The 27033-nt window shown below is 52.0% G+C and overlaps 1 protein-coding gene across 4 annotated transcripts in view; it reads left to right on the top strand.

Moving 5' to 3' along the window:
* Window positions 1–27033, top strand: part of LARGE1 (LARGE xylosyl- and glucuronyltransferase 1) — a 543992-nt gene that overhangs the window by 488935 nt on the left and 28024 nt on the right. For all 4 annotated transcript variants that reach the window (XM_080810745.1, XM_080810744.1, XM_080810746.1 and 1 more), the window contains exons 11-12: window positions 14044–14207; window positions 24085–24363. In XM_080810745.1, the coding sequence (XP_080666871.1) occupies window positions 14044–14207; window positions 24085–24363 (443 nt within the window). The remainder of the gene's footprint in view (window positions 1–14043; window positions 14208–24084; window positions 24364–27033) is intronic.

Here is a 27033-nt window from a genome sequence, read left to right on the forward strand (position 1 = left end):
TTCGGGTTGAATGCAGGATGCTGGGGCCGCTGTGCGGAACAGTAGGGAGGCTCCTCCAGAAATGACGGGTGGAACTGTCCTCTGACCCAACAGCCCCACTTCGGGGATGTATCCCCAAGAACTGAGATAGGGATCCCCAAGGCAGTGTGTGCTTTGCCACGGTCACGGCTGCGTTGCCCTTGATGGCCACAAGGGGAGACAACCCCCCACCCATCCACAGATGAACGGATAAAATGGGCTGCATGTGTCCAATAGAATGTTGTCCAGCCTTAGAGCTTAGGAACTCTTACCCTTACCCTTGTGACAACTTGGGTGGCCAGGGAGATGGGATGCTAAGGAAAGAAGCCCGTCACCGAAGGGTAACTACTGTGCGAGTGCCTCACGTGAGAGGCATCTGAAATCATAAACATACAGAGCTAGACAACAGAATGCTGGTTACCAGGGGATGGGGACTGGGGTCATGGGGAGCCCCTGTTCAGTGGGTGCAAAGTTACACAACATAAGTCCCAGAGATCTGCTGTACAACGTAGCACGTGTCGTTAACAGGATATGGTGCCCTTAAACATTTTAAGAGGGTAGATCTCATGTCAAGTGTTCTGACCACACTCATCAACGGAAGAGCCTAAGAAACTTTGGAGCCAGTACAAAGGCCCTGGGGCAGACCAGGGCTGATATGAGGACATGAAGGACAAGCAGTGTGCCCAGGGGGCTGGAGGGGGAGGAGAACAGCAGAAGCCGAGCATCAGAAAGGCAGGAGGCAGGTTGGAAGGATGTTGTGAGCAGGTGAACGAGTCAGAATTTTGTTCTATTACTATTATTGTTTATGTTCTTATGTTGGACATCATGAGAATTCTTTTTGGCTCCCAGTGGCAAGGGAGGGTGTCTGTGGAAGGTCTAGAGGACACACTCACCTGGCCCTTTACCTGGACGACTGGCCCCAAGGCCGCCATGCCCTCCGGTATTCTGCTCCCAGGTCCCAGTGGAGTCCCCTCGAGCTATGGCCTATCCCCGCATCACCCTCCACGCCTTTGCCAGTAGTGTCTGCCCTTCTCTCCCACTGGCAGTAGAGGAAGGAATACCATTAAGCACTTGAACTCTGGCTCAGATTCTGGGAACCACTTAGAGGTTTCGACAAATGCTGTGTTCTTCTGGTTTTTCCTTCCTGCTCAAATCAGTATTTGCCATCATCATCAATATCTGAGTGCCCATTCGGCACTTTTCCCCCAAACACTAAATGAAAACTGTTCTCTTGCCTTTATTTTTTCCTGCATGGAAGAGACTCACATAAAAAGCCTTGACAGGATGAAGCCATCAGTTAACTGTCCTCCAGGTGCACTGTTCAGAGTCTCACAAAGTGAGACTCCCTTTAGATGTGACCCACCCGCTTCTCCTACTGCCATCTTCTCCTGGTAGGTCATCGGGGTGGGGACGTCTTCAGTGGTTCTTATCATCTGTGACTGCATTTTTTTTTTGCTCAACAAGCATGCGTGAATGCCCGCCATCTGCTGGGCACCTTCCAGGGCACTGGGGTTGAACTTAGAGGTCGACCCCATCCCTATATGGAAGTCGCTTGACATGTGATGAGTGTGAGACATGCCAAGTGGTTGGTCTCTCCGGGTGCAGGGAGGGCCAGGCATGAGAGGGCAGCCTTCTCTGAGCGCTCATCACAGCTGTTGTCCCAAAGGCTCTGCCCTTGACTGTGGGCTAGCCACACCCACCGCCTGTCCTTCCTGTGCATTTCAGGCTCATTCCCAAGGCAGGGCCATTGTGCTTGCTTCCCCTCTGCCTAGAACACCCTGCCCCTGGGGTCCACAGGTCTAGATGAGGCATCCTCAGAAACTGGCCCTGCCCCGCCGCTCACCTCCAGGAAAGCTGGAGGTCACTGCTACGTGCCCCGTTTTCTTTTCGTCAGAGTACCTGCCACTATTCACAATTTGTCAGTTTGTGCAGCTGGGTCCTATTTCTTTTCCCAAATAGAAGAAAAGAATACAAGACCCTGAGAGACTTTGCCTGTCCTGTTCGCCCCTGGGGACTCCTTCCTCTAGCAGCAAAGCAAGCACATCATAAGCACTTAACAAATATGTATTGAACGAGTAGGAGAGACGAAGGCAGTACCACGTAAAGGGCAGAGCAGCTGGAAAGCAGGGAGCCCAAGGAGAACATGCTGGTCGTCGGCATCCTAGAACACTCACCTGTCGGGAGTGACAAAGAATGAAGCTGACCAGAGTGCCCTTGGCCGTGCTTAGTTTAGACTTGACCTGTCAGCAGTGAGGAGCCGCCAGAGGGCTTTAATCATGGTCAGGTTGACATTTGAGGGAAATGACTCCCTGAGTGGGATCTCACACGTTGAGAGGGACAGGTTAGAGGCAGGGAGGCTGGTTAGACCATTGCCACATCCCAGGCAAAAAGGTGCTGGTGTTGGGGCTCTGACCTAGGGCAGTGGCAGCAGGGATGGAGAGAACAGGTGGGTTGCTGTGTGGGTGCTAAGAACAGGGGGACAGGTGCAACTAACCCTCAGAGATCAAGAGGGCAGGTCCCCATGCCTCCTGCAGCCAGGTTCCTCAGGCTGAGCCCACCCCGCGGGGCAGGGGCTGGAGCCAGGAGAGTAGCTGTAACATTGGGTCCCTAGAACTGTGTCCCTGTGGGGAATTCCACGCCCTGGCCCTTGGCAGCATGTCAAATGGTAGCGGCAAACACAGCCGGAGGGAAAAGGTAAGATCTTGGATCTGGGCCAAAGCTAGATGCTCCCCGCTCCGTGGGAGGAGGTGGTTAGAGCTGTGACAAGTGCACAGAGGGTGGCAGTCTCGAAGAAATGAAGTCAGAAACCTCTTCATGGGGCTGCTGGTCCCAGAGGAGAGAGGTCTCCAAAGGTGGTATCTCCGAAGGCAGATAGTTGTTCCAATAGTCACCGGCCACAGGGCTAGGGATCTAGGAGGAATGTTGCAGAGTGAAGCCTTTTCTAGTGAGGGATGCAGGCAGTGGGGGGCAGGGGACATTCTCCAGCGTGAGAAGCACCAGACCAAGCTGGCATTCCAATAGCACACGAGGAGGGCATGTCACACGCTAGGGGAGAACAGGTGCATCACAGAGGACTTCCTGGAGGAGGTAGGATTTGAAGGCCGAGAAAGGAGGAATGAGGACATACAGAGCGTGGGCCTAGAGGGAGGGAGGGAGCGCAGGGGCAGCGGAGACCAGAGGTAAACAGGAACAGGGAACATTCAGAGGAAGGCAATGTGAGGACATAAACAGCTGCACAAGCTCATTACAATTATTTCTTCACAAGGGAGATGATGACGGTGGTGATGATAAGACAGTGGGCTCCCTCGTCATCGCAGCTCAGTCATTCCGGAGACGCGTGACTCAGAGAAGTCATGCGAGTGCTCCGAGCCTCGGGTCACCATCTGATAAATGGGGGACAGTGATGCCTTTGTCACAGTGTTCCATGGATGCTTTATGTTAAATCACCAAAAATGGGACTTGGCACCAGGAACGCAGCGTTCCCTGAGGTGCATTTTTTCCACAGATCACAATACCGAACCCATCTGATGTTGGGTCAAAATCTGTTGTTCCATGAACGATCTTCGGGTTTGATTCACATTTTTCCTAGGCGGGCTTGGCAGAGGGGGGTCCGGCAGCGTTTCTTAGAGCTTTGTCTGTAAAGCGTTACAGGGATCATCAGCTTCGCTCTGCACCACACGATCCCAAGTGGATTTCCCACGAATTAGAGACTCCGGGAAGGAAGGAGAGGCCATGGGGCTGACCTTATTGCCAAAGAGAATAAATGAATGAATTCAGGAAGCCAGGGTGAAGCTATGATGGGAAGAGAAGGCCCCCCTTCTAGACTCTGTGTTTGGGGTTCTTGCTCTAGGACAAGACGGTTTGGTTTGGAAACCATGGTTTATACTGACAGTAGCTGATGGGACACACAGCCTCTCCTGTCCCATAACGCCCCTCCCTTTTCCTCAGCAACATGACCCCAAGTGTCTCCAGGGAACCCCGGAGCTCCACAGAACACAGGCAGATCATCACGGATATTTTCCACACCCTAGTCCATGCAAAAATCCTTCCACAGCGTCTCTAACAGGCTTGCATCTGGCCTCTGCTGGAATCCTCCCAAAGACAGGGATCTCATCACTTCTAACAGTTGACTCCACTGTTGGGGGAAGCGCCAGATGCTCACTCATTCCTCCTCGTCTTGAGTGTAGTCTTCCCTTCCGTAAGGAATCCATTTCTGAGTCCTGTTCTCTAGAGCGGTGAAAAATAAGGATACCCACCCCCCCGCCGTGTCCCTGACAGTCTTGCAGATAGGGTAGCATGTTTCCGTCCATTGGTTATTCAGAAACCTGTGCTCTCCCTAAGCCCTGTTTGATTAAGCCACGCTGTATCAAGAGTGCCTTGTTCCACCTAAGGGAATTTTCCAGATAAAGGAAGCTCACCTTTTAAAATGCAGGACTGCTGGAACATGCAGGTTTTAGTCAATTTGGGTGGGAATCTTGGTAAAGGACATACGCTTCCTTCAGTCACCTAAACCTTCAGTTTACAGTTTTCAGTGAGTCAGTTGCACTGGCTGGGCTGAGGGGGGCAGGAATTGGCCAGAGGAAGGAGCATGCTAGTTATCCTGGCAGGAAATGGCCTCAGACTATCCTGCTTCTTCTGCGGATCTCTTTTCTGACAGCTGTCGTTTTCAGTTTCATCAGCCTCGGAACAACCCTTTCTGGGCTCCCCTCCCTGTTCATCCTTCCCCTGGCAGCTAAAGATAGAAAAACCAATGGAATGTAAGTCAGAAAGACCCCTAGTAAAAGAATCATGTGTTGTCATGGTAGAAGTTAAATTATGAAACATAGCAAACAGCCAAAAACGTGCAAAAAAAGAAAAAAAAAACTGGACTCCAGTTGAGTTTTGACCGGTATGTGGAATTGTAAGTGTCTGCAGATGTAGCATTCCCTTGGCCCATGTCCACAGCAGACATCACTAATCAATGGCCCCGCCCCTTCCACTCGGCCCTGCCCATTCCATTCGGGCTCCGCCCCGTCCGCGGCATCCTTGCCAAGACAGCCTGCCAGGAAACCAGAACCAGTCTCCGAGTGATGACACAGGAGACACTGGAGCCTGTGGAGTCTGTGTCCCTATGCCAGGCGTTTGTCATTCCAGTGTCTCCTAGAATGGAGACAGCTCTCTTTGTCGCTTCAAGACCTTCATCTGCTTTTTTGAGCCTCTGCCAATTGGGGGTTTCCTGCAGGGAAAGAGAAGAGGAAGTGCAACTTTAATCTTCACCCCAATCGAGGGAGGTAGGCTTTATGAGTCGCATTTCACAGATAAGGAAACCAAAGCTCAGAAGGGATGAGTTACTTGCTCAAAGTCAAACAGCCCCTAAGCGGTGGGCCATGATTGGAAAGCAGGTCTATGTCACTCAGAAGTGATGAACCAGGGCCGTGCTTCCCAAGTGGATGGAGCTCTGGATATAAAATGAATATAATGAGAACTACAGGTTATTCAGTGATCATTCTAGTGGTTGTCACCATTCCTTACTCTTTCACAAACCCTGCAAGGTAGTTATTACCTCCATTTCTAGAGGAGGACACGGAGGCTCAGAGAAATGAAATCATGGGCCTGGGGGGTGGCAGTGCTGGAACCCGTAGGAGTGATCTTTCCGTATTTACATCGCTCCCTGATCTCCCCCTGCAGTACCTGCCCCGTACCCCAGCATCCCTGTCTCCCGGGGCTCTGAATTCATGGTTCTGCATAGTACATTCACTCCTCAGTCGATCATGTCTCTCTCTACTAGAAAGGAAGCTCGGTGACTGCAGGGAATTTTATCTGCTTCATTCATCACTGTATCTCCATGCCCATAAAAGATGGCCTGGCACCTGCTAGGCGCTCAGTGAATTTGGGTGAACACATGAACTATTCTAAGTCCTTTCCTTGAAGCATCTGTGGAGTGCTGGAAAGATCCCGGTCCTTGACATCAGAACACCTGGCCCGAGGACTAGATCTAGGACTACAGGCATAACTCTCCTTCCCATGGCCTCAGTAGTGTCATCTGTCAAACGGTCAGTGAGTAAGCCCAGTCCAGACTGTCATGAGGGTTGAGGGGCGAAGGTGTGCAGAGTGCCGCCCACCCGAGGGGGCCTGGTTCCGAGCGTTGGCCAGAAAGCTTGTCCTGCCCCCTTCCCTTCAGCTGCTCTGTGGTTCCCCCTTGCCTCTGGAAAGAGGGTTTCTAGACTCCCTCATCCGACAGGGGTTTTGGGCAGCCTGCATGGCACGTTCCCTGATACCAACACCATCCAGACAAAAAGACCACAGCGTCCCCATGGCTCAATTAGAAGTTAAAAATAAGACATATAAAAGCAGACTCTAGAAACACGTTCCGGCATCAGTCTGCACGGCCGTGCGGGGACCAGATGGCCCTGTGGAAACAGCTGTATCCCAGAGAAACCTCAGAGAAAAAGCAGAATGCGTTATTGTTCTCACGTGCAGGCTGCATGTCACCCATTCTTCAATCCCGCGGCAGGCAGCAGAGCCCCTGGGTGGACGGCGCCAGACAGGGCCAGCCTCCAGGGGCCCTGCACAGGTGTGGTAAGTTCTAGAGCCCGAAGGAGCACAGCCTTGGCCTGGGGGTCCAGGAGCAAGGTTAAAGGGAGGAGCCATGCAGTCAGGCCACTCAGGGGACGCGTCCAGGCTACAGGCACACCAGCGTGGCCTGTCTGCTTTGTTCCAGCTCCAGCTTGCACACATCCCTCCTTCACACCTCGAGGCTCTGGTTGTAATCCGTCCACACACACCAGGTGCTCTCCCTTCATGTGCTTTTGCCTGCAGCAGCTCCCTGCTCTCTTCTTCTGGCAGACTTGTCCTCCATGAGCCAACGCCTTGCACAGTGTCTAAGAAGAGGACGACGGCTCTGGGAGCAGAACTGCCAGACATAAAATCTAAGCATTACTGAATATGAGAGTTCAGAGTTCTGGCCATTTACTTAGACTCTTTGTGCCTCAGTTTTCCTATCTGTAAAATGGGAACCACAACTAGTCCTGTCTGGGCTCAGTGAAGACTAAATGAAGCAGGACAGTGCGACACACAGCACCTGCCTCCCTCCCCCCGCCCAACCCCAGTCATTAAGTCTTGTTGATGTTACAAATACGTTGGTATCAGGGAACATGCCACGCAGGCTGCAGTATTGTTCTTGCTGACTTGCTTCTTTGTCTCCCCACCCAGACCAGATGAACAATTTAAATGTAGAACCTGGGGTTCATTCCCCAATCCTAGCACCTACCTGTCCGGGTGGTTTAATAAAGCAGCTCACCTGCTCCCCGGAAAACCATAGGGAAGAGTGCTGAGGTGGGTTTCAGGAGAGGTGCGTTCGAGTCCCAGCTTCTCTGAGCAAATCAGCTGAGGGCACTAGGGCAGCCCTGCCTGTCTCATTCAGATAGTTGGAGGAACAGATGAACTCCTGGGTATCAAGGCGACAGAAAACTGAAAGTAAACGTAGGAAGTATCAAGCAGGATTCTGGAGTGTTGCTTTACCACCGGATACTTCCACCCGTGCTGCCGAGGCGTCAGAAGAAGAAGTATCTTAAGCAGGAGTAGACGCCTTGCTTGGTCTGTTGTACCCTGTCTTCATCATCCACCCACTAGAAGAAGCAAGTAGGTGTGTTAAAGTAGCACAAGCAATTTAAAATGGGCTCAGCATGCTGGAAGGGTTATTACTCACATAAGTCCAAATGGGTGTTTCTGATTGGCAGGTGGCTTTTCCCCAGGTTGAGGGGCCCAGACTCCTTCCATCTTGTGGCTCTGCCCTCCAGGGAGCCTTGGACTCCACCCCCAGATGCCCTTGTTCTGGCCAGCAGAGAGGAGTGTGCATGAATCTGCCTTGAAAGTGGGGCCCGTAGTACTGAGAAGCTGCCCACATTCTAGTGACCAGCCTTGGCCGTGCAGGAAGGTTGGGAAGGCAGCCTGGCTATGCGCCCAGGAAGAGAAGAGACCATGAATCTTGGTGCATGCAGAAGGTCCCCATCACTGGGGAGGACACATGCATTCAGTCCCCTGTAGTCATAGAACCATCTAGCATTAGACCTGGAAAGAGCCCCAGAGATTGATTAACAAGGCATTGTAGTGACTTGGTCTCATATAAGAATGAGGAGAGATACATGTGGAGGTAATATCTCAGCTCTGTTCGCTCATCGTGCGACCTTGAACAAGTGGCTAAACCTTTCAGATGATGAATGCTTTCATCTGTAAACAAGGCAGACTGCTGTCCCTAAGCCGCAGTGTCAGTGTGAATATTCAATGAGAAAATGCTTGCAAAGCTCCCAGCATGTTCCCTGACCCTAGTGGGCACTTGATCCTTGAGAGATCTTTTAGGAAACCCGAACCGCTTGTCTTAGCAATGGGAGAAATGACTTGCTAAGGTCACATGGAGAGTGAGTGTCAGAGGGATCCGGTCTCCATTTCTGGTTTTCCCCATAACCTCTCTCCGTAGTTTTTCCTGACTTTGAACGGAAGTTTACTGGGCCGGAGCCGGGGACGTACTTCCAACCCCTCTGAATCCTCCGGCATGACCAGCCATCAACTCCGACAGCTCAGGGGTCAGTCCAGGCCACTGTCCTTAAGGATGGGAAGAAATAAATGCAAACTGCTTAAAGGGCCATTTTCCCTGGAGTCCAAATCTCCCTGTGCCTCAGCTGGCTGCCCAAAGAAGCAATTTAGCAAATGCATTTTATCTCAGGAGAAATCTGTCTTTTGTTTCTGTGACTTGCTTGTCAGGAGCCTACCGCTCCCCCCCCCCCCCCCCGCGGCCACAGTATGGAGTGCTGTGGCGGTCAGCCCTGTTAATGAAAGCCCTCCCTCCAGCTCAGCATCTCCCCAGAGAAATCACCCATACTCTATGTGGGAAGGGGGTCTCGTTTTTAGGCAGCTCCAGCCCTCCCCCTGAGATAACATCAGCCTTGCAGCCAGCAAGAAGAAATCCTAATAGAATTTGAAAAGGTACATAATGTAATCATAACATCGCTTGGGTTTTGCGTAGCACTTTACAGTTTGCAAAGCACTTCTACACGCATTAGCTCCTTCAAGCAAATTGCAGGGAACTTGTTAAGGACCGAAAAGTAGAAAGGAGCCAATAAAATTCATCTGTGAACCCACCAGTCAGAGAAAAGCTTTGTTAACATTGTAATGTGTTCCCTTTGGTCTCTTTTCTATGTGGCCTTTTGTTTGTTTGTGTCTTTGCTGTATCGGGATCTTACCGCAGATCCATTTGTATGGGCTGCTTTATCATGGAGCAGTGTGCCTTCCACTGTCTCTTTGATCCTTGCATCCATCCCCGAGGAGCGGAGTCCCCTCACTGCAAAGATGCCCGTGGTGTGAGGTCCCAAGGCTGTCTTCTCAGTCCGGAACTGCTTCTCCCTAGCCGTGTAACCAGCAGATTACTGAAACCCTCTGAGCCTCAGTTTCCTCCTTTAATAAACAGAGGTGTGTGTGCTGAGGGATTAAATTAATAAAGCAACCCACCTAAATGCACTGAGCACCGCACCTGGCACAGAGCGGGCGTTATATCCGAATCAGCTGAGCGAAGGGACAAACCGCCACGTTGAGAATGATTCTAACATTAAACTCAAGGAAGGTGTCTGGCTGGTCCAGAGTGCCGTGGATTTTGACATCCTATGTCGGACTTCATAGCTGATGTGTTTGCCACGATACCCGGCGTGGTTGGTAGACAACAGTGTTCCCCACACCCTTCCCCTTCAGCGCTGTGATGGCCACGGCTGACCTAGGGATGTGGATGCCACTGAACCACAGCACTGGTACCTGGAAGTTTCTAGAGGCTACTTATCCCCAGGACTGCTAATCAACCCTCCTGACCAGGTCAGGCCATGCTCTGGTCATTGTGGAAGCACTTTCATTGGTCACTCTTCCTTTTTCAACACAAGGACATGGCTGTGAGGACATCTGGTAGGGGCCTGGCGGGCACACAGGGTGCTCTAGTGTTCTAGGTACAGGAAATTGAGAGATGACTAGGATACAGCTCCTGCCTTGAGGAGTCCACTGTATACGGGTGCCTTTCAGAAAAGGGCTCTCGGAGCTATTTACCTTGGAACGTTGTTTTTTCCAGACTCAAGGGTATGTGCCTGCGTATATAGAGAGAAACCCCCGTACACACAGATGCATTTCTCATGCTCTGGCCACTGATTCCCCTTCTCCCATGAGGAGGATACCTGCTCTTTCAAGGCTCATCAAAGAAAAGCCCCCCCCCCATTCACACGTCCATACTCATCTTCACATGTCCCCACTCCCGTCTTCACTGAACCGAAGCCATGCACTCCTGTCACCTTAAAAACAGCACACAAATGAAACCACCCCCACCCCGCTGAAACAACCCTGCTTTTGCAAAGAGCTTTGCAGATGTTTATGTTCTGAAAGGGAATAATTGCGAGTGTTCTTTTGCAGTGTGGGTGAGAGCGAAGGAGGGTATGAGTTGGTTGAGTTTCCCATTACAGGGAGACATTGTGGTTTCTAGGTATATTTGGGTTCCTCAAGGAGGAGGATGTGGGGAGTGTGTCCAACACTCGTGAGACAGAAGCGCGATCCAGGCTCAGTGAGCTCCTGCCTTCCCTGCCCTCGCCTGACTGTCTCCTCCAGGTGGTGGCTGAGGACAGAAAGCATCCGTCCAGGGACCCCTGGGTGTCTCCGTCATTAAGCGTCTGCCTTCGGCTCAGGTCATGATCCCAAGGTCCTGGGATCGAGTCTGGCATCGGGCTTGCCACTCAGTGGGGAGTCTTTTTCTGCCTCTCCCTCTACATGCCTCTCATGTTGCTGTGTGCATTCTCTCTCTCAAATAAATAAATAAATTCTTTAAAAAAATAAAGGGGGGGAGGGAAGGGTGGGAGGAGGGAAGGGAGGGAAGAAAGAAGGAAAAGAAAGAAAGCATCCTTCCAGGTGTCTCCCCTCCCTAACTCTCATAACCACCGTTGTCATAGATGACGTCTGCTGTGTCTTTATGCCAAACACCGTAGTCCGCCCATGCAGGATCTCTCGGCATCCTCCGACAGCCCCCTGGGTCGTTCCTGTTAAAATCCCCACTTTACACTCGAGGAAGCTGAAGCTCTGAAGGGTTAAGCACCTCACCCGCTCGCCCAACACTGTACAGACGAGACTGGGATAGAACCCGTGACCTCAGCCCTGCTGCTGCGTGTGCTTCTTGACCCAAGGATGAATGAGCACCTTTCCTGGAGAGGTAGCTCAGTAGTAGAGGGACACAGACCCCAGTTTGACCTCCCTGAGTGACCTCAAGATCTTGAGGCTGCTTTTCAGCTGTCAAATGTGGCTGCACCTGCCCCACTGGAGGGCTCCAAGGAAAGAGATCACGTGTACCTGGCACCTTGCCGGGCGCGTGCTTGGTTGCTGTCCAGCACGTTTTCAGCCATCACAGACCCTTGAACTGCAAATACAGGAGCAGATAATGGGCTTAAGGATGATCACCCTCCATGCATAACATGAGAGGATACGGAAGGAAGATCAGACAGGCCTTCTAACATCACAGTCTTCACGTAGGTAATTCTCCTGCTCACAGCACATGAATATTAAGCATCTGTCATGCCGTGGGCACGGTGCTAGGGGCAATGGTAAAGTGTCCCCGTGTCGCCAGGAAGGTTGCCCTGACATAATTTGAGTTCGAACTGACAAGTGCTTTAGCGGAGTTAGGAATTGAGGGCTCTTGAGGCAGGAGAAGTGGACCCGCTGTAGCCAGCACCGTTAGCAGAGGTCTCAGAGACGGACTCGGTGTCATCCAGGCTGAGTCTTGAAAGGTAAATAGAAAGTGTCCTGGTGGAGAAGAGCGGGTGAGGGGAGGGAGGGACGTCGAGAGGGAAGAAATGTACAGAGTCGCAGAGGGAAGGAGGGAAAGGCGGGTTCGGGGAGCAGAGAGATCGCTGGTGCAGATACGGAGAACACAGGGGAGTGGGGGCGCTGGGTCAGGGAGAGAGGATGTGATTGTCAGCAAGGATCTGGGTTTAATCCTGCAGGTCGGAAGGGGTCGCTTGGCTCCTAGAATGTTAGATGGAATGATAACTCCAGTTTCCTGGTCTTACATGAGTCACACCATTGGCATAATGGGAGTCTTCAAATAGGCCAGGACTTGAACTTCAAAAACTGAAAAGTCTCCCTGATTGCAACTGTGTTAACCATGTTAAAAATCTTCATAATGGGCGAGAACATCTCGATCACTGGACCTCCACGGGTCCCCCTTCCCCACCTCAGCAGCATTTGGCAGTAGGTGGGTGCATTTGGAGTTGTACAAGGTTGCCTGGAAAACTCTACCAGCATTTAGCGGGGTGGGGCCCAGGAGGCTAACTGTCCGGGGATCTGTGGTACAGGTCACGTTATGAAAAAGCTCCCTGCACAAATACGAGTGACCCCCCTATCGATGATCTATGGCTCCAATACCATAAAACCTCAGTGGGATTCAATGAGAAGTATTCATCGAGGAGGCAGCTGTGTTGAGCTTGGCCTGGCTTGCTCCCACACCTGGGGCAATTGCAGAGTTTCTGCTGTCCTCCAGGTGTGTCTCGTCTTCCAGCAGGCCACCCAGGCATTTTCTCATGGTAGTGGTGGAGGTTCGAGAAACATGTGGTTCTTCTTGAGGCCTAGTCTCACGGTGAGGGCAGCGTTGCTTCTCTACCATTTTATTAGCCAAAGCAAGTCTCACGACAGAGAGTAGAGATGTGGGAGGGGGTGAAGAGTCAGAGGGATTAACACAGTCACGTGCTGTCGCTCACATCTTGAGAAATAAGGCTATAGCTTAATCTGGCTTTATCTACGAAGACAGTGGTTTTCGCTGAGACAGGGTCATACAGAAGTGAGTTAATATAATTCTTGTTTACTACACTGCTGGCTTGGAGATTTAAAATATGCACACACCTTCTTCTTGGAAAACTGCTCTGTTACCCTCAGTTAGGTGAGTAGCTCTAGCCATGAAAACTATAATCTACATCCAGCTATCTGCCATCGTGTAATGGACTAGGCTGATGTCATAGAAAAAATATTAGAATGAGCCGTAGGACCTTTGGCAAATTCAGCTGAAATATAGTTTGCATATAATAAATTCACCCATTTTAAGTGTATAGTTTGTTGACTTCTCACAAATGTATACCCATGTAACCATCACTGGAACCATGACCTAGAACATTTCCATCCCCCCAAAAAGTTCTCTCCTGCTGCTCCCCAGTCTATCCACTCTGTCCCCACACATCCATTGATCTCATTTCTATTCCTGTTGAAGTTCTTTTATTGTTTCACTGCAAATCTTCATCTAGTCACCCCTGCCTGGGAGGGATATGGTGGGGTTGGCGTGACATGGTTGTGTATCGCGCAGCTGTACATCCTCAGATCTGGATATTGTGCATCTGCGTCTGCCCGTGTCAGATGCTAAGTCCTTGGTTCCCTGCTGGCAGGTCATCCAGCTCTTGCACTGGTTGGGGTAGGAAGGCAGGTAGAGCTATGTAAAGAACTTCTTCAGGCAGATTAAGAGAGCAGGACTTTCCAAGAGTTAGAAACAAGAAGGAAGAGTGGATGCCAAGACTCAGATGAAATGAAAGGAACAGATCTTTACATTTTGTTTATGCGTTGGTTTAGTCTTTCTCTTCAATACCTGGTACAGAGATTGACGTCTGTAGCTCTAGGTGGGAGAGAAGCTCATGCAAAGGCTCCATTTGGATTTGGGTACCCTGTTCCCTGTTATGTGGAATTGTACTGGGTCATCTACCAAAGCATTTTCTTGTTTGTTTTTAAGGAGTTTGTGGTTGCTTACATATTTGTCAGTGGTGACCACCATCATTCTCAGCTCAGAGGAGGCTTGCTTCTCAGATGGAGAGGACCACTGCCCCTCATCGTTGCCTTTTTAAAATTAAATGCAGAGGAAACTAAAACCAGTGATCCTGTTCTCCCACGTTTGACCCATCAACAACGTCCAATGAATAACCGACTCAGGCAAGGGCAGGCTCCTGGCTCCTTGGGGCGTCCCTTCTTGGTCCCATACGCCCTTCTCCTACATTTCAGCTCCAGAAGCAGCTCTCTGAGCTTGATGAGGACGACCTGTGTTACGAGTTCCGGCGAGAGCGGTTCACTGTCCACCGAACCCACCTGTACTTCCTGCACTATGAGTATGAGCCTGCTTCGGACAACACGGATGTCACCCTGGTCGCTCAGCTCTCCATGGACAGGTAGGCAGACGGGTCCTAACCTCCCCACAGCCCCACCCTGCAGCTCTACACCCAGTCAAAGGGAAAAGAGAGAGATGGCCTGACAGCTGTAGGCTTGGGTCACACTCCTCTCCAGCACTGAAAACAAGGGCTCTTGTCTTCCAGTGAGGGTGGTGGTTTTGAGAATAGAAGAATTGATTTTAAAGAATAGAGCTCTACTCAGACTACCTCAAGGAAAAGGGGGGTATTATAGGGAGACATATATTTTGGAATCACTATCACTGCGGGAAAGCAATCACTGTTTCTTTTTCTTAGTGTGTTGATGCGACAAACATCCACCAGACCTTTATCTGGAAGTACTGATGTGGTCCCCGTCCTTATGGGGCTGACAGTCTAGTGCACTGATTGTCCACTTGGCTGGGGACACACTAAATCACCTGGGGGGCTCTTAAAACAAATTCGCCTTTGAGCTCCTTTGCAGACCACTTAAGTAAGAACATTTGTGTGGTGGAGACCTTCCATTATTTCACACTTGGGATGTGCAGCCAGAGTTAAGAACATGAGTATGGTGGTATGAACAGCAAATAGATAGTTGAGTAAAATAATTATAATTGTGATAAGTGCTTTGGAAGGAACTGAGACTGATAATAACAATGTCAAGAGAAGGACCTTCCTTGGGTGATGTGATCAGGGGAAACCTAAGGAAGGGACATTTCTGCAGAGACCTAAAGGAAGAGAAAAGGAGTCAGGAATGTGAGTTGCTGAGAAAAAACAAAAAACAAAAAACAATTCCAGGTGGATAAAATAGCATGTGTAAAGGCCCTGTGGTAGGAGGGGGCTCGCACATTCAGAAACGTGGTAGAAGAGTGATGGCTGAGGCATAGTAGCAGGGACATGGCGTGAGATAAAGATTATAGAACATTTGAAACACACCAAAACATTTGGATTTTATTCTCAGTGTGGTGAGAAGTTATTGAAGATATTTACACAAAGTTATATGATCCAATTTATGTTTTTGAAACCATCTCTCTCATTGCCAGGGGTGCGTGGATTCAAAGCCCTGAGGTCACTCACTCCGGGCTGTACTTTTCCATACCTGGTGTCCTGGGTGTCTCCCTCCCACCTTGGCCCACCGGCTTTCTCTTTGATTGACACATGGCCCACGGGGGCTCCCTACCCCCAGTTTCCTTCCTACCGTTCCCTGTCCGCTCCCACAATTAGGGAATCTGATGGGCTCATTCCCGCTCAGAGTCACCTCAGAGATGCCAGTCCAGCCTCTGGCTGCAACTGCAGGGGCCTGTTTCTGGGACCGCATGGGTCCGTGCCTGTGGCGTGCTGAGAGCAGTACCCGGCACACTTGTTAAGTGTTCAGTAAATGCTCGTTATTTGTGGGGAGTGATTAAAGCATGGGCAAACCAGTGCAGGAGCAAGCACTCGGACACGAAAAGGTTGACGTGCAGAAAGGGGTCTGGGAGCTGGAAGGAGCGCGTGGAACCTTGCATCCAGGACATCCAGGAATGAGTCACACAGAGCGTGGCTGACGGAAGCAGACTCCGCACCTTGAGAGTTCCACTGTGCGTTGGCGGATGCTTGCTTGCGGAACTCAGTGGCTCCATGGGCTGGGGGTTTCCTGGAGGTTCGCAGGCCTCAGGAGTCCTGTGCAGAAACACAGAGAACTTGGCGGAACGTAACAGGTAGCAGGTAAAGATGAGCTAGGACGAAGGGGGAAAAACCCAGAGCTGTCGTGCACCAGCTCTGACCTGACCTGCGGCGTGACCTCAGGCAAAGTCTCTTCTTGGGGCCTCAGGTTCCAAATCTCCAGCATTCACGTGACCACTCCGGAACTACTGTGTGAGCATCTGTAACTGTGGTGTGCCGGGCTCTTGTGAGGCTGGGAATATTTATAAGACCCTGCTTTTGCCTTCAAGGAGTAGAGAGCCTCTTCATAACTCAGTGTATTAGTTGTCTGCTGGGGCAGAACAGATTGCCACAGATTTAGCAGGTTCAATAACTTCAGTATCTTGCAGTTTGGGGGTGTCCAGAGTCTGGAGGGGTGCTAGCAGGGTCTCCTGCTCAGCTCCCAGGACTACCATCGAGGTGTTGGCTGGGGGCTGTGATCTCACAGGAGTCAGGGGCCTCCGCTAAGCTCACTCGGCTTCTGACAGAATTCAGTTGTAGGACCGAGGTCCCCGGTTCCTTGCTGCCTGGTGGCTGGGGTCCTTCTGAGCAACAGGAGGCCACCCTTAGGTCTTCGCCATTCATCCTCTGACGGCACGGCGGCTTCCTTCTTCAAAGCCAGCGGGAAACTCTCTGCAGTCTGTTCCATCCCGTGATCCCCGGAAGCCACATTCTGTCCCATTCCCGGGTCAGGCTCACACTCATGGGTGGGGCTGGACAGGTGTGCATGCCACGGGGCAGCAGTTGTGGGGGTTACCTTGGAATGCAGCCTGCCACGGACAGGTAACAGGTTCTTACTCTAGAGAGATGCTGTGGGAGGAGCCCCCAGCCCAGCTCGGCGGTGGAGAAAGGGAGAGACAGGCAGTGAGTCCAAGGGGAGATATTGCGGCATTGTATTGGAGGCCGAGTAGACGGCCAGTAGGAAGCACACAGGGAGAGAACGTGGAGCGTGCAGCATATTCTGGGAACAAAGAGGCCCCCCAGCCTGCTGGGAACACACAGGCTCTGGTATGGTTATAGCTTAAGGCATGGGAGAGAAAGAGGGGAACAGATGGGATTACAGAGGGCACTGGGGAAACCAGGGCACGTAGCCCCCCACTGGTTCAAACTCATCAGTGAGGCTCCATAAAGGACTGAGCTAGACCAGAGCCCCAGAGTCACCCCTAAACTTCTGTGTCCCTTTGACCTCTTACCCAGCCTTCGGTTCGGGTACGGACACTTCCCCACCGAGCAGCACTTGAGCCAGCGACCTGGCCGTAACAGACCTCTCCTCCCATCTCTCTTCCCTTCTCCTCTATGCCATTTCAAATGAAAATAAAATCCAGTCCGTGAGATTCATGCTGACTGATGGTTGAGATTAGTCTTCTGTTCTCCAGGCAGCAATGCAAGTGTGCCTCAGGCCCCTCGAGATGGGTTATCTGAAGCTCAGAGATTATAGTCTGCCCAGATGAGTGAGTTCCAGATAATTCCAGCTTCTCACCTCTTAGAGCATCCCTGGTTTTCCTTGGTCCCGTTCATGCCTCCTGTTCGTACGTTTCGTTTATTAACAAGATATGCTGAATCAGGGTTAGTAGCCAGTGGTTACCTCCGAACTCAGGAGAAAGTGAAAGAGACAAATCCGACATATTTTCTAATCAGAATCAGGTGCCCTGACCTTGAATAATTTGGACCCTGGAGTCAGGGACTGTGGGGTCTGGTGGCTCTGCCACTTTTTGGCTTTGGCCTTTGGGCAGATCAGCTTTCTAAGCCTTGGTTTCCTCTTCTCATAATCCAGGAATGACAATGACAGTAGCTGCCCCTAAGGTTATTGTCATGACCAGATGAGATCATGCATAGCTGGGACTGAGCCCCAACATACAGTCTGAGGCTCCCTATCATGTCATAGCACCATCGGCCAAATTCTTCATATTTGTGGTACAAAAGGCTACTAGAATCATGAAGAGCTCTGGGTTCAAATTCCACTGGCTCCTTTTCTCCTCTGCTGGTGATCTTGGGCAAGTCACTAACACCTTCGGTTCTCTTTCTCCTTATACAGAGTTAAAACCTATTTGCCCCCTAGGGTCCTGATCAGGGTTAAATGAGAGGCTGTCTATGAAAGCCCTTGGCATGTATTTGCATTCAGCGAATATGTACAGATCTGAAAACCTTGACCGCACATGGTCAGTATTTAGGAGAGGTAAAATGATATAGGGAAAAAAGGAAATATCTAGATTCAAAGTCCGGCGGCACCGCTTCCTCGCTGTGTGAATTGGGGCTAGTTACTCAGGCTTCTTGAGCCTCATCCGACTTGCCTGTGAAGTGGCAATGATACAGTCTGGGTCACAGATCCGTGTCTGGGTTTTATAAAATTAGAGGTTCTAAAGTGCCCAGCGAGTGGTAGGTCTTCAACAAAGACTCGGTTCCCTTCCCTTACTGCTTTTTTTTCTCTGTGCTAGCTATGGAATTTGCAATCCGGAATGCACAGTTAGAAAGAAAGGTTTTTAACTTATTAACATCCCAAATCCATCCTTCTGTGTACAGTTGCCATCCATAAAGATCCTTTTATTGGGGCAAAACAGAGCCCCGCCTCCTGGTGCTGACCGGAAGCACCCTCCCTGCCGGCCAGGGCTGCAGAACCCTGGACAGGACCTCCTGTCCTCGCCCGCTTCAAAGAAAACCCTGACCGCTCTCGCATCTGCCACGGACGCTCAGCACAGAGGCCTTTCCTCCAAACTGCACACGTCCCCAGCGTGGCAGGCACACAATTCCGCCCCTAACGCGCTGTGACAAGTATCGCCATCCTGACAATACCCCAGAGAGCCCAGGGACTTCCACACCCTAACGAGAGTGGCTTAGCGGGACATAATAAAAAATCATCGAGCAGTACCACAAGCTGGTGGAGACGGTAGGAATTCCTCCTTCCGCTCCATCCTACACGTCCAATTACAATGCGGCAGGCTGACTGGTGCCTGTTGGATTGATTTTTAATTGAAGAAACATTTCGGGTGTGTTTGTAAACCTTTGAGTCAGAAGTAGGCCCTACGTGAATGCCACAAAGAATTAGGGGAGCCGGTATGTGGGCTCCCGTGCCTGGCTCTCTCTAGAATTCTGTTCAGAAAGAATGACTGCGGAGCTGGCTCTTCTCCCAGCACGCGGAGACTGCCCGAACGATTGATAGGGACAGAGGGGGCTGGCCAGGGGGGGCTCCGGGTCACAGTGTCTTTGCCACCTGGCCGAGGGACTCTTGCTCTCCTGTATTTCCTTGACAAAGTGCAACTCAAGAGACTCACGTGGCTGATGGTCTCCGCTATCTGTGAGCGGAGGAAAGAGAACCTTAGCTGGGGTCATGGGGCCCACGCTTCAAATCACGCAGGAGCTTCTGAGAAATTCAAATTCTTGGTTCCACCCAGCCCTAGCCAATGGGGACCTCGGGAATCAGTGCTGGAGTGATCTTGGGCGTGCTTCAGTTTGCAGAAGCACCATTCTAGAGAGTGACAGGGAACGCCTTCTCCATGTAACAGCCCGAGTGATCTTCTAAAACTCGATCTTCCTTGACTTACAATGGGTGGGGTTATGGCCCAATAAACCCATCATCAGCTGAAAATACCGTAAGTCGAAAATACACTTAATGCTCCTAACCCACCAAGCATCCTGGCTTAGCCTCGCCAACCTTAAACGTGCTCAGAACACTTACAAGTCGCCGTCCAGCTGGGCAAAATCATCTTAACACAAAGCCTGTTTAACAACAAAATGTTGACCATCTCATGCAATTTATGGAATGCTTTACAGAAAGTGAGAAACAGAAAGGCTGTCTGGGGGCAGCATGATGGTTGGTGTATCTATTGTTGAGCCCTGTGATCCCGGGACTGACCGGCATCATGAGAGAGTGTCCCTTCTGCATATGGATGGCCTGGGGGAGAAATGCACTTGCAAAACACAAAGCTCGGTGTCTCCGGAATGCATATCACTTTCGCACCATCGTAAAGTTGAAAAATTGTTAAGTCAACCCATCAAAAGCTGGGGACCGTCTGTATATCAGGTCAACATCTTTAAAACTCTCCGATGATTTCTCACTGCAGTTAGAATGGTACTATGGCTGGGACGCCTGGGTGGCTCAGTGGGTTAAAGCCTCTGCCTTCAGCTCAGGTCATGATCTCAGGGTCCTGGGATCGAGTCCCACATTGGGCTCTCTTTCTTTGTCTGCTTCTCTGCCTACTTGTGATCTCTGTCTGCCAAATAAATAAATAAATAAATAAATAAAAGAATGGTAGCACAGCGGTCCACTTTGGCCTTCCTGCTCCCCAACATCTTCTGTCCTTCTGCCCCTCACGTGCCCGTCTTCCCTCTGTTCTTGCTTGAACATGCTACACTCAGTTACCCCAAGGACTGCTCCGTCTCCTTGGAAAGCTTCTTGCCCTGACTTCCTGTGGGCTGGGTCCTTCTTCTTATATCCAAGTCTCAAATTCGGGACATGGCCTTCCCCGGCCAGCCCTCAGGGTTTCTCCTTCCTGTTTCCTGCTCTACCTGCCTCTTTAGCCCTCCGCCCCCTCGGAACATGTCACAGTTGGATCCGTGTCTTCTCCCTCCACCAGAAGGAAGCTCGGGGAGTTCGGGAACCTTGTCTTTTTCGTTCGTCCCAGGACCCAGCACGTACACCTGCACATCGTAGATACGTAATAAGTATCTGCTGGATGCATGCATGTTGGAAAGGCAGAACTAGAACCTAGGGAAGGAGCTACAGCTGCCACATGTTGAGTACCGGCTGCATAGCTCGCTTTGCGTCCGACACTTTATAGAGAATCTTAGTAAGTGGGCTTGTCAACAGGGGCAAACCGCCCCCCCCCCCCGAACATGAGTACCGTTTAACACCTGTTTGTGTCCTGTGTGAAGCAGGTCACATGGCCATCCCAGAGCCAGCAGGGGGGGTATCCGCAGAGGCTGTAGACTGAGAGAGAGGAGTGATTTGTAGCCATTTTGCCATCTACGGAGGTATTACCGTCCGTGCTGTGCATGCATAGAAACGGAAGCCCGAAGAACCGTCATCTCTTGCTCAGGGATGCAGACACAGCTCAGAGTTCAAACCCAGTTCCCTCTGCACCCAGAGCCCACCGTTGCACCTCCATACCATGCAGCCCGCCTTGCTCTCATCAGCAGCCTTGTAGGGAGGGAGCTCCCCATCCCAGCAGAGGCTGACAGGCCTACTAGAATTCCTTCCAACCCAGTCTTGTAGGTTTCTGACGTGGCTGCCTCCCTGCCCGCTCCCTTGTCCCTAGACAGAGTGCACAAGCCTTCTTGGCTCAGCAGAACTCCCTGGGGTAACACTGGCTCCTGTCTAGACCTTTCTGACATCTCTTTGGCCCTTCTGGAGCCTTTGCCCTCCTCTGGGCAGCGTGAAGCAATGGTGGGCCCTCCGGGGACTCAGAAAAGAGCATGGGCCTGTGGCTTGGGACCGTGGGTACTGGCACTCAGTCACCCAGTGCTCTTCAGCAAGCCATGCCCTGCTCCAAGGCTGAGCTTTTTCTTCATCCAGATGGCATCATCCGACCAAGAAAACCTCTCAGTTCTTTCCAAACTGAAAATTCTGTACTTTGAGGATTAACCTTTGTCTCTTGAAACCCTCCCCCTTGTCCCCCATCCTTGCTGTGCTACGAACGTTATTGTCCAGTGTAAGAGACCAGAGCTCGACTCAGCCCAGGACTGCGTGTGGAAGGAGCTGCACAGGATGACCTTAGGGCACAGGTGTGGGGAGACACAGCCAGGAAAGGGGTCAAGAGAAGGGTGGGTCTTTGAGCCAGTCCCCCAGAGAGACTGACGAGGAGGAGGAGGAAGGAAGGCACCGAAGCTGACCCAAGGGAAGAACACATTCACGTCTGGGGAAACGGACAGCAGAGACCAAGATCGTTGGGAACATTTATCCCAGGCTACCCTATCCTGGTACGCATCTGTACAGTCTGTACAGAATACTGGTCTGGGGTCTGGGCACAGGGATCGGCCAGACGTGGTGTCAATCCAGCTGCCCCGCTGTGTAGCTACGTGACTTGAAAGAAGTCCCTTCACCTCCTCGAGCTTCCTTACCCGGAACCCAGTGACGAGAATCTCAAGTTCATGGAGGCAGCATGAATGTTAAACGGTAACAGTGGAAATGCAGCCGGCACGGCACCCTCCAAGCAGCAGAGAGATGGTAGGGATTCATGCTGTCGCCCTCACATTTTTATATGTTGTCCTCATTACGAGAAACCTCAGTCTGTCGCTGTTGTTCAGGTCCCGGCAGGAAGCTTGGTTTGGAGGAAAGAGAGGTCGGAAAGCTTGGGGCTGGTGGCAGCCGGGCAGGAGCGGCTGGGTCATCCTTACTTGTGGTTCTCGAAGGTTCCACGGGACATCTGGCCCCATTTCCGGGAAAGCCCACGTGGCCATGACATTTGCCACGTCAGAGGCACCTGAGAATCATCAGTGTCTGTGTCTCTGTTCTCATGCTATGCCCTTGCAAGAGCTTGGAAGAAGGGCTTGCTTCCCTTGCTTCCCTTTCTTGCTCCCCGCTCAGAAAACTCAGACACAGACTCAGAATCCCAGGCGGTGGGGGGCCCCTCCATGGGAGCTGGCCTCTCTTCCCGTCGGACACGCATGCCTCCCACCTAGGAGCTCTTACAGCCACGCGTTGAAAGTCGTTCTTACCCTTCACTCCCCAGCTCTCAAAGGATTTGTACGAGCAGCTGTCCCTTCCGGACGCACAGTCCCCTCCATTTCACAGACAGTGACAGTGAGGTGCAGGTGGGACCGCTCAGAACCGCAGATCCGCTGAGCCCGGCAGAGACCCAGGCCTGAGGCAGAAGCCGCAGGCGGACTCCGGGGAAAGCAAGCATTGTGGAGAAGGCAGAGCCTCTTAGAAAACTGGCTCCGGTCAATTTGATTAGTACATGTTATAAAGTAGGAGACATGGAGGGCATTTTCCCCTGATGAACATCTTAAACCTCCGTCATGAAAGAGGAAGCAACTCCTGGCAGTAGCAATTCACAGAATTACTGAGAGGAAACTCTGAAAGTCCATCGAGAAAGCCATTGACATAAGATAGGTGTGCCCATTTTCTTTTGTTTAGAAGCAGGGAAATGCATGGAATCTATTTCCTGGTAATTGTCCGAATAAAGTGGGCATTCCTACCAGGAGACCGCTGATTATGTACCTCTTGCTGGGCAGGGAAAAAATTGAAATAGGCTTTTGCTGTTTCTTAACCATAGATCCGATCTGTCAGGCACTTCTAATGCCTTTGGAGAAAAAAAAAAAAGTCTTCATAGATTTTCTGTTGAAGCATTTTTGTAGAATCCTCTCCATGGGAAGCACCTTTTCTTTTTTTCCTCTGGGCTTTCTTCTCCCCCCCCCCCCCACCATAATCCTTGGCACGATGCCTGTCCTATAGCCTCGCAAAATTGGCCGGGACCCTGGGGCCGAAAGGGCTCTGACAAATGAAGACGGCATCACGCCGGGCACACTTTTGTCCCCAGCGTCCGTGTGTTTTTCCGTTCCCTTGCCAAACGCCCAGCGTGTGTTTGTTCCCACTGTCTCCAGGGCCCCGTCCCGGTACCCATCTATACAGGTCTGGTCCCAGTCCAAGGACCCAAGCTGACCGGACATCTGGATCCCCAGTCTCTCCACCAGGGAAACAAGGGAAATGACAGCCGTGCACCGGGTTATTGGGGGAGTCCTGGAAAGGGTCTGGTGCACAGTTAATGAGCTGATGATCATAGTTACCATCGCTCGTGTTTTAATGCTCCTTGTAACTTAGGGCCTCGGTTGGGTTAAATCTTCTGTGGCTGGTCGCTGCCTTAGCAGAGCAGTGCAGGGGCTGGACGTCTTTGCTGAGAGAGGAGGAGAGGCATAGGCATTGTGACCTGGGAGGGGACCCTTATATCTGTTAATGTAATCATCCCCCCCACCCCACCCCGGTGCAAAGAGGAGTCTGAGAGGAGAAGGCTTACCGTGGGATGCGACTCTGTCGGTACCCCACCTTCATCTGGAAGCAGATAAAACAAGAACCAGCCAGGTAAGTGTGCTTATGCCGATTTCAGAGATAAAGGAACTGGGCTTTGGGGATTGGCCCCCAGCACGCAGTGATGGATGTTGGAGCAGGGACTTGGACTTGGAGCGGGCTGACCAGGTGTGTGTGGTGGTGGCATCCGCCCCGGGATGCTGGCTGCGTGGCGCGTGGCCCGGGTCCCCATGGCTGGCTCAGCTTTCCTGTCTCCCGCAGGCTACAGATGCTCGAGGCCATCTGCAAGCACTGGGAGGGACCCATCAGCCTGGCCCTCTACCTGTCGGATGCCGAGGCCCAGCAGTTCCTCCGCTACGCGCAGGGCTCCGAGGTGCTCATGAGCCGCCACAACGTGGCCTACCACATCGTGTATAAGGAGGGCCAGTTCTACCCCGTGAACCTGCTGCGAAACGTGGCCATGAAGCACGTGGGCACGCCCTACATGTTCCTGTCTGACATCGACTTCCTGCCCATGTATGGGCTCTATGAGTACCTCAGGTGAGGGCCCAGGGGACGCCGGCTCGGGCAGTGCTGGGACCAGAGCGCTCCCCGGGAGCGTCCTCATATCCCTGTCTTCCCTCTTAAAGATAGGGCAGCTGGGACCTGGTTGGGGAGGGCGGGGGGTGGGACCCGTCTGCATCCACCCAGAGAGAGAGCGCTGCCTGCAGGGTTCAGCAGGGCCACTGGCCAATCCGGTGTCCTTGTTTTCCTGACTAGCAGGCCAGAACCCCAGTTTGCATACCGAAATGTTAGAAGCTACTCGTGGCCTCAGACGCGTCTCTTCCGCTCCTGGTCTAATGCTCGCTAGCTGCTAGGGAAACATATCATCCCTCTTCCAGTTTTGGATCAGACGGCCTTCATCTTACCATTCTAGAAAGATCACTGCCTATTCTGTAAAACAAAGCCATGTGATGGTGACGGCCAGCATTTATTGAAGTGCCTTCTGCGCGCCAGGCACGGTTCTGAGTGCCTGACTAGCAGGAGTTCATTCCCACCCCTGGAGGTCCCTGGGCCACGTGCTATTATGATCCTCGTTTCCCAGATGGGAATGTGTGGGGCTGTGAGCCCATGGTTACACGCCGACTCACGTAGGGGCCAGGCTCAGCCAGTCCGACTGCAGAGCCGGGGGCTGAGTCGCCATGCCGGCGGCCTCGGTGACTCTCCAGTGACTGGTCCCAGCTCTGCCCACGTGGCAGGGCCGGCATCCAGCGGCTGGAGAAGGCCCTCGGCTCGTGGAAAGCTGGATGGCTGCGTGGGGAGTGGCATTTGTTGTGGCATAACAACCAGTCTGGGCTGAGAGGGGCTGCTGAATTCATACAGCCCGGAAGTCCCCCTGTGGCTAAACTAAAGTCACAAGGTGTAACTCGAGCTGTAAATGGTCAAGCTTCGCCCCCCTCCCCCAATCCTTTATTGCTGGCATCTGTCGGCCTGAATTCTCTCTGCTGCTGGTGGTGCTCACCTGGATCCCGGTACTGGGAGAGGTGATTTCTGCTTATTAATCATTGTCCTGGAGCCGCACATCAATCCCAGAAGGCAGGCAGGGCTCCCCCTTTTACTGTGGGCAACAGCGAGGCCCGGAGCAGCAGAGCCCCCCGCTCCGGTCCCTGCGGCTTTGCTCCAGGATTGGAAGCAGAGTCCTGGCGGGCAGGCACCCAGCTCCGTACTTGCCTGGCTGCTCTGGGGTTACGGACTGTCCCCACAGGGCAGGAGTAACATTCTTTCTCTCCCGCTCTCTTGCCCTCTCTCCCTTTGCGTGTGTGTGTCTGTCTGTCTCTGTCTCTCAGTCTTTCTCTTACTGTCTCTGTTGCTCTCACTCTTAAAAAAGATCCTCCTTCCAAAGAGTTTAATTTTGTCCTGAGGCTGCAGCACAGGTGCTGTTTAAGTCCCTCCGCGCCCTGCTCTTCAGAGCAAGGGAAAGCTGCGAGCGTTCTCTGTTCCAGGATAATCTTGGGATTTCCTAACTCCAGTCCTTGCCCTGTGAGCAGGAGGAGCCCCTTGCAGCCTCTCTCGTCCGTGACGTTGGAGCGTCAGGGAGGGTGGGAGGTGTCTTCCCTAAGAGCATGGGCTGCGCTGCCCCAAGTCCTGATGCGGTCACAGGGCTCCGGCCAGCGCCATCTGTTCTCCGGCTCCTGCTCCCGGTGCAGCGGGGCCTTGGAGGCTCCTGCTCCCGGTGCAGCGGGGCCTTGGAATCCCAGTGTGTGTGTGGTGAGGGCGCCCCCGTGTGGCCAGACTGAGCTTTTGGCACCTGATTCCTGGAGATTCTCAAGCCCCCACAGCCTGCAGCATCACAAGCTCTGGGAGTCCCGGGGCGAGGATGGGAGGGGGGTTCCCAAAGGAACAGATGGTGGGGGCCACCCTCCACCAAGAAAAGAGAGGCTTGAGGATCAAGCTGAGGCCCAGGCCTCCCCGCTAAGGGGCTCTTCTGCAGGAGCACCCAAGGGGCCTTCCTTCCAAGGAGTTGGCGGTGAACCAGCCCTCTCCTAAGAGTCTGTGGTCTGCTCCCCACGTCCAACCCCTCTTTTATTATTTTACCTCCTGGGCCTCGTGTTGTAAAAAACATCACACAGGAACAGATTGTTTCTATGTTCTAGTCCTATGTTTTATTGATCAAAGATGCTATTAATCTCTAATCAGGACCTTACTGAGGAGGAGTTAACCAGCGGAGCCGGTAATTAACATGTTCTTAACGCAGACTCACCGGGGGCTTGGTTGGCCTTTGCCCCTTGTTATGGGAGGGTGCGTGGTTCCCCTCGGGGGGTTTGAAACGTTTCACGTTGCTCCCAGAACGCTGCTACTCTTCACAGCCCCTACAGAAGTCCAGAGACCCTACCTTGCCTGGGAAGAAAGGATCTTGTCCAGTCTTTTTTTTTTTTTTTAAGTTTTTCTTTGTAATTCCTGTATAGTTAACCTATGGTGTCATATTAGTTCAGGTGTACGACATAGTAACTCAGCACTTCCATACATCACCTGGTGCTCATCACGGCAGGGGCACATGAATGAAATCATACAGTCTTTGTCCTTCACTGACTGACTGACTTCGCTTAGCATGGTACCCTCTAGCTCCGTCCATGTCATTGCAAATGGCAAGATCTCATTCTTTCTATGGCTGAGTAATATTCCACTGTATATACACACCACTTCTTTATCTGTTGATCTCTTGATGGACAC

This window comes from Martes martes, assembly GCF_963455335.1.
Source record: "Martes martes genome assembly, chromosome: 8".
NCBI classification, from domain to species: domain Eukaryota; kingdom Metazoa; phylum Chordata; class Mammalia; order Carnivora; family Mustelidae; genus Martes; species Martes martes.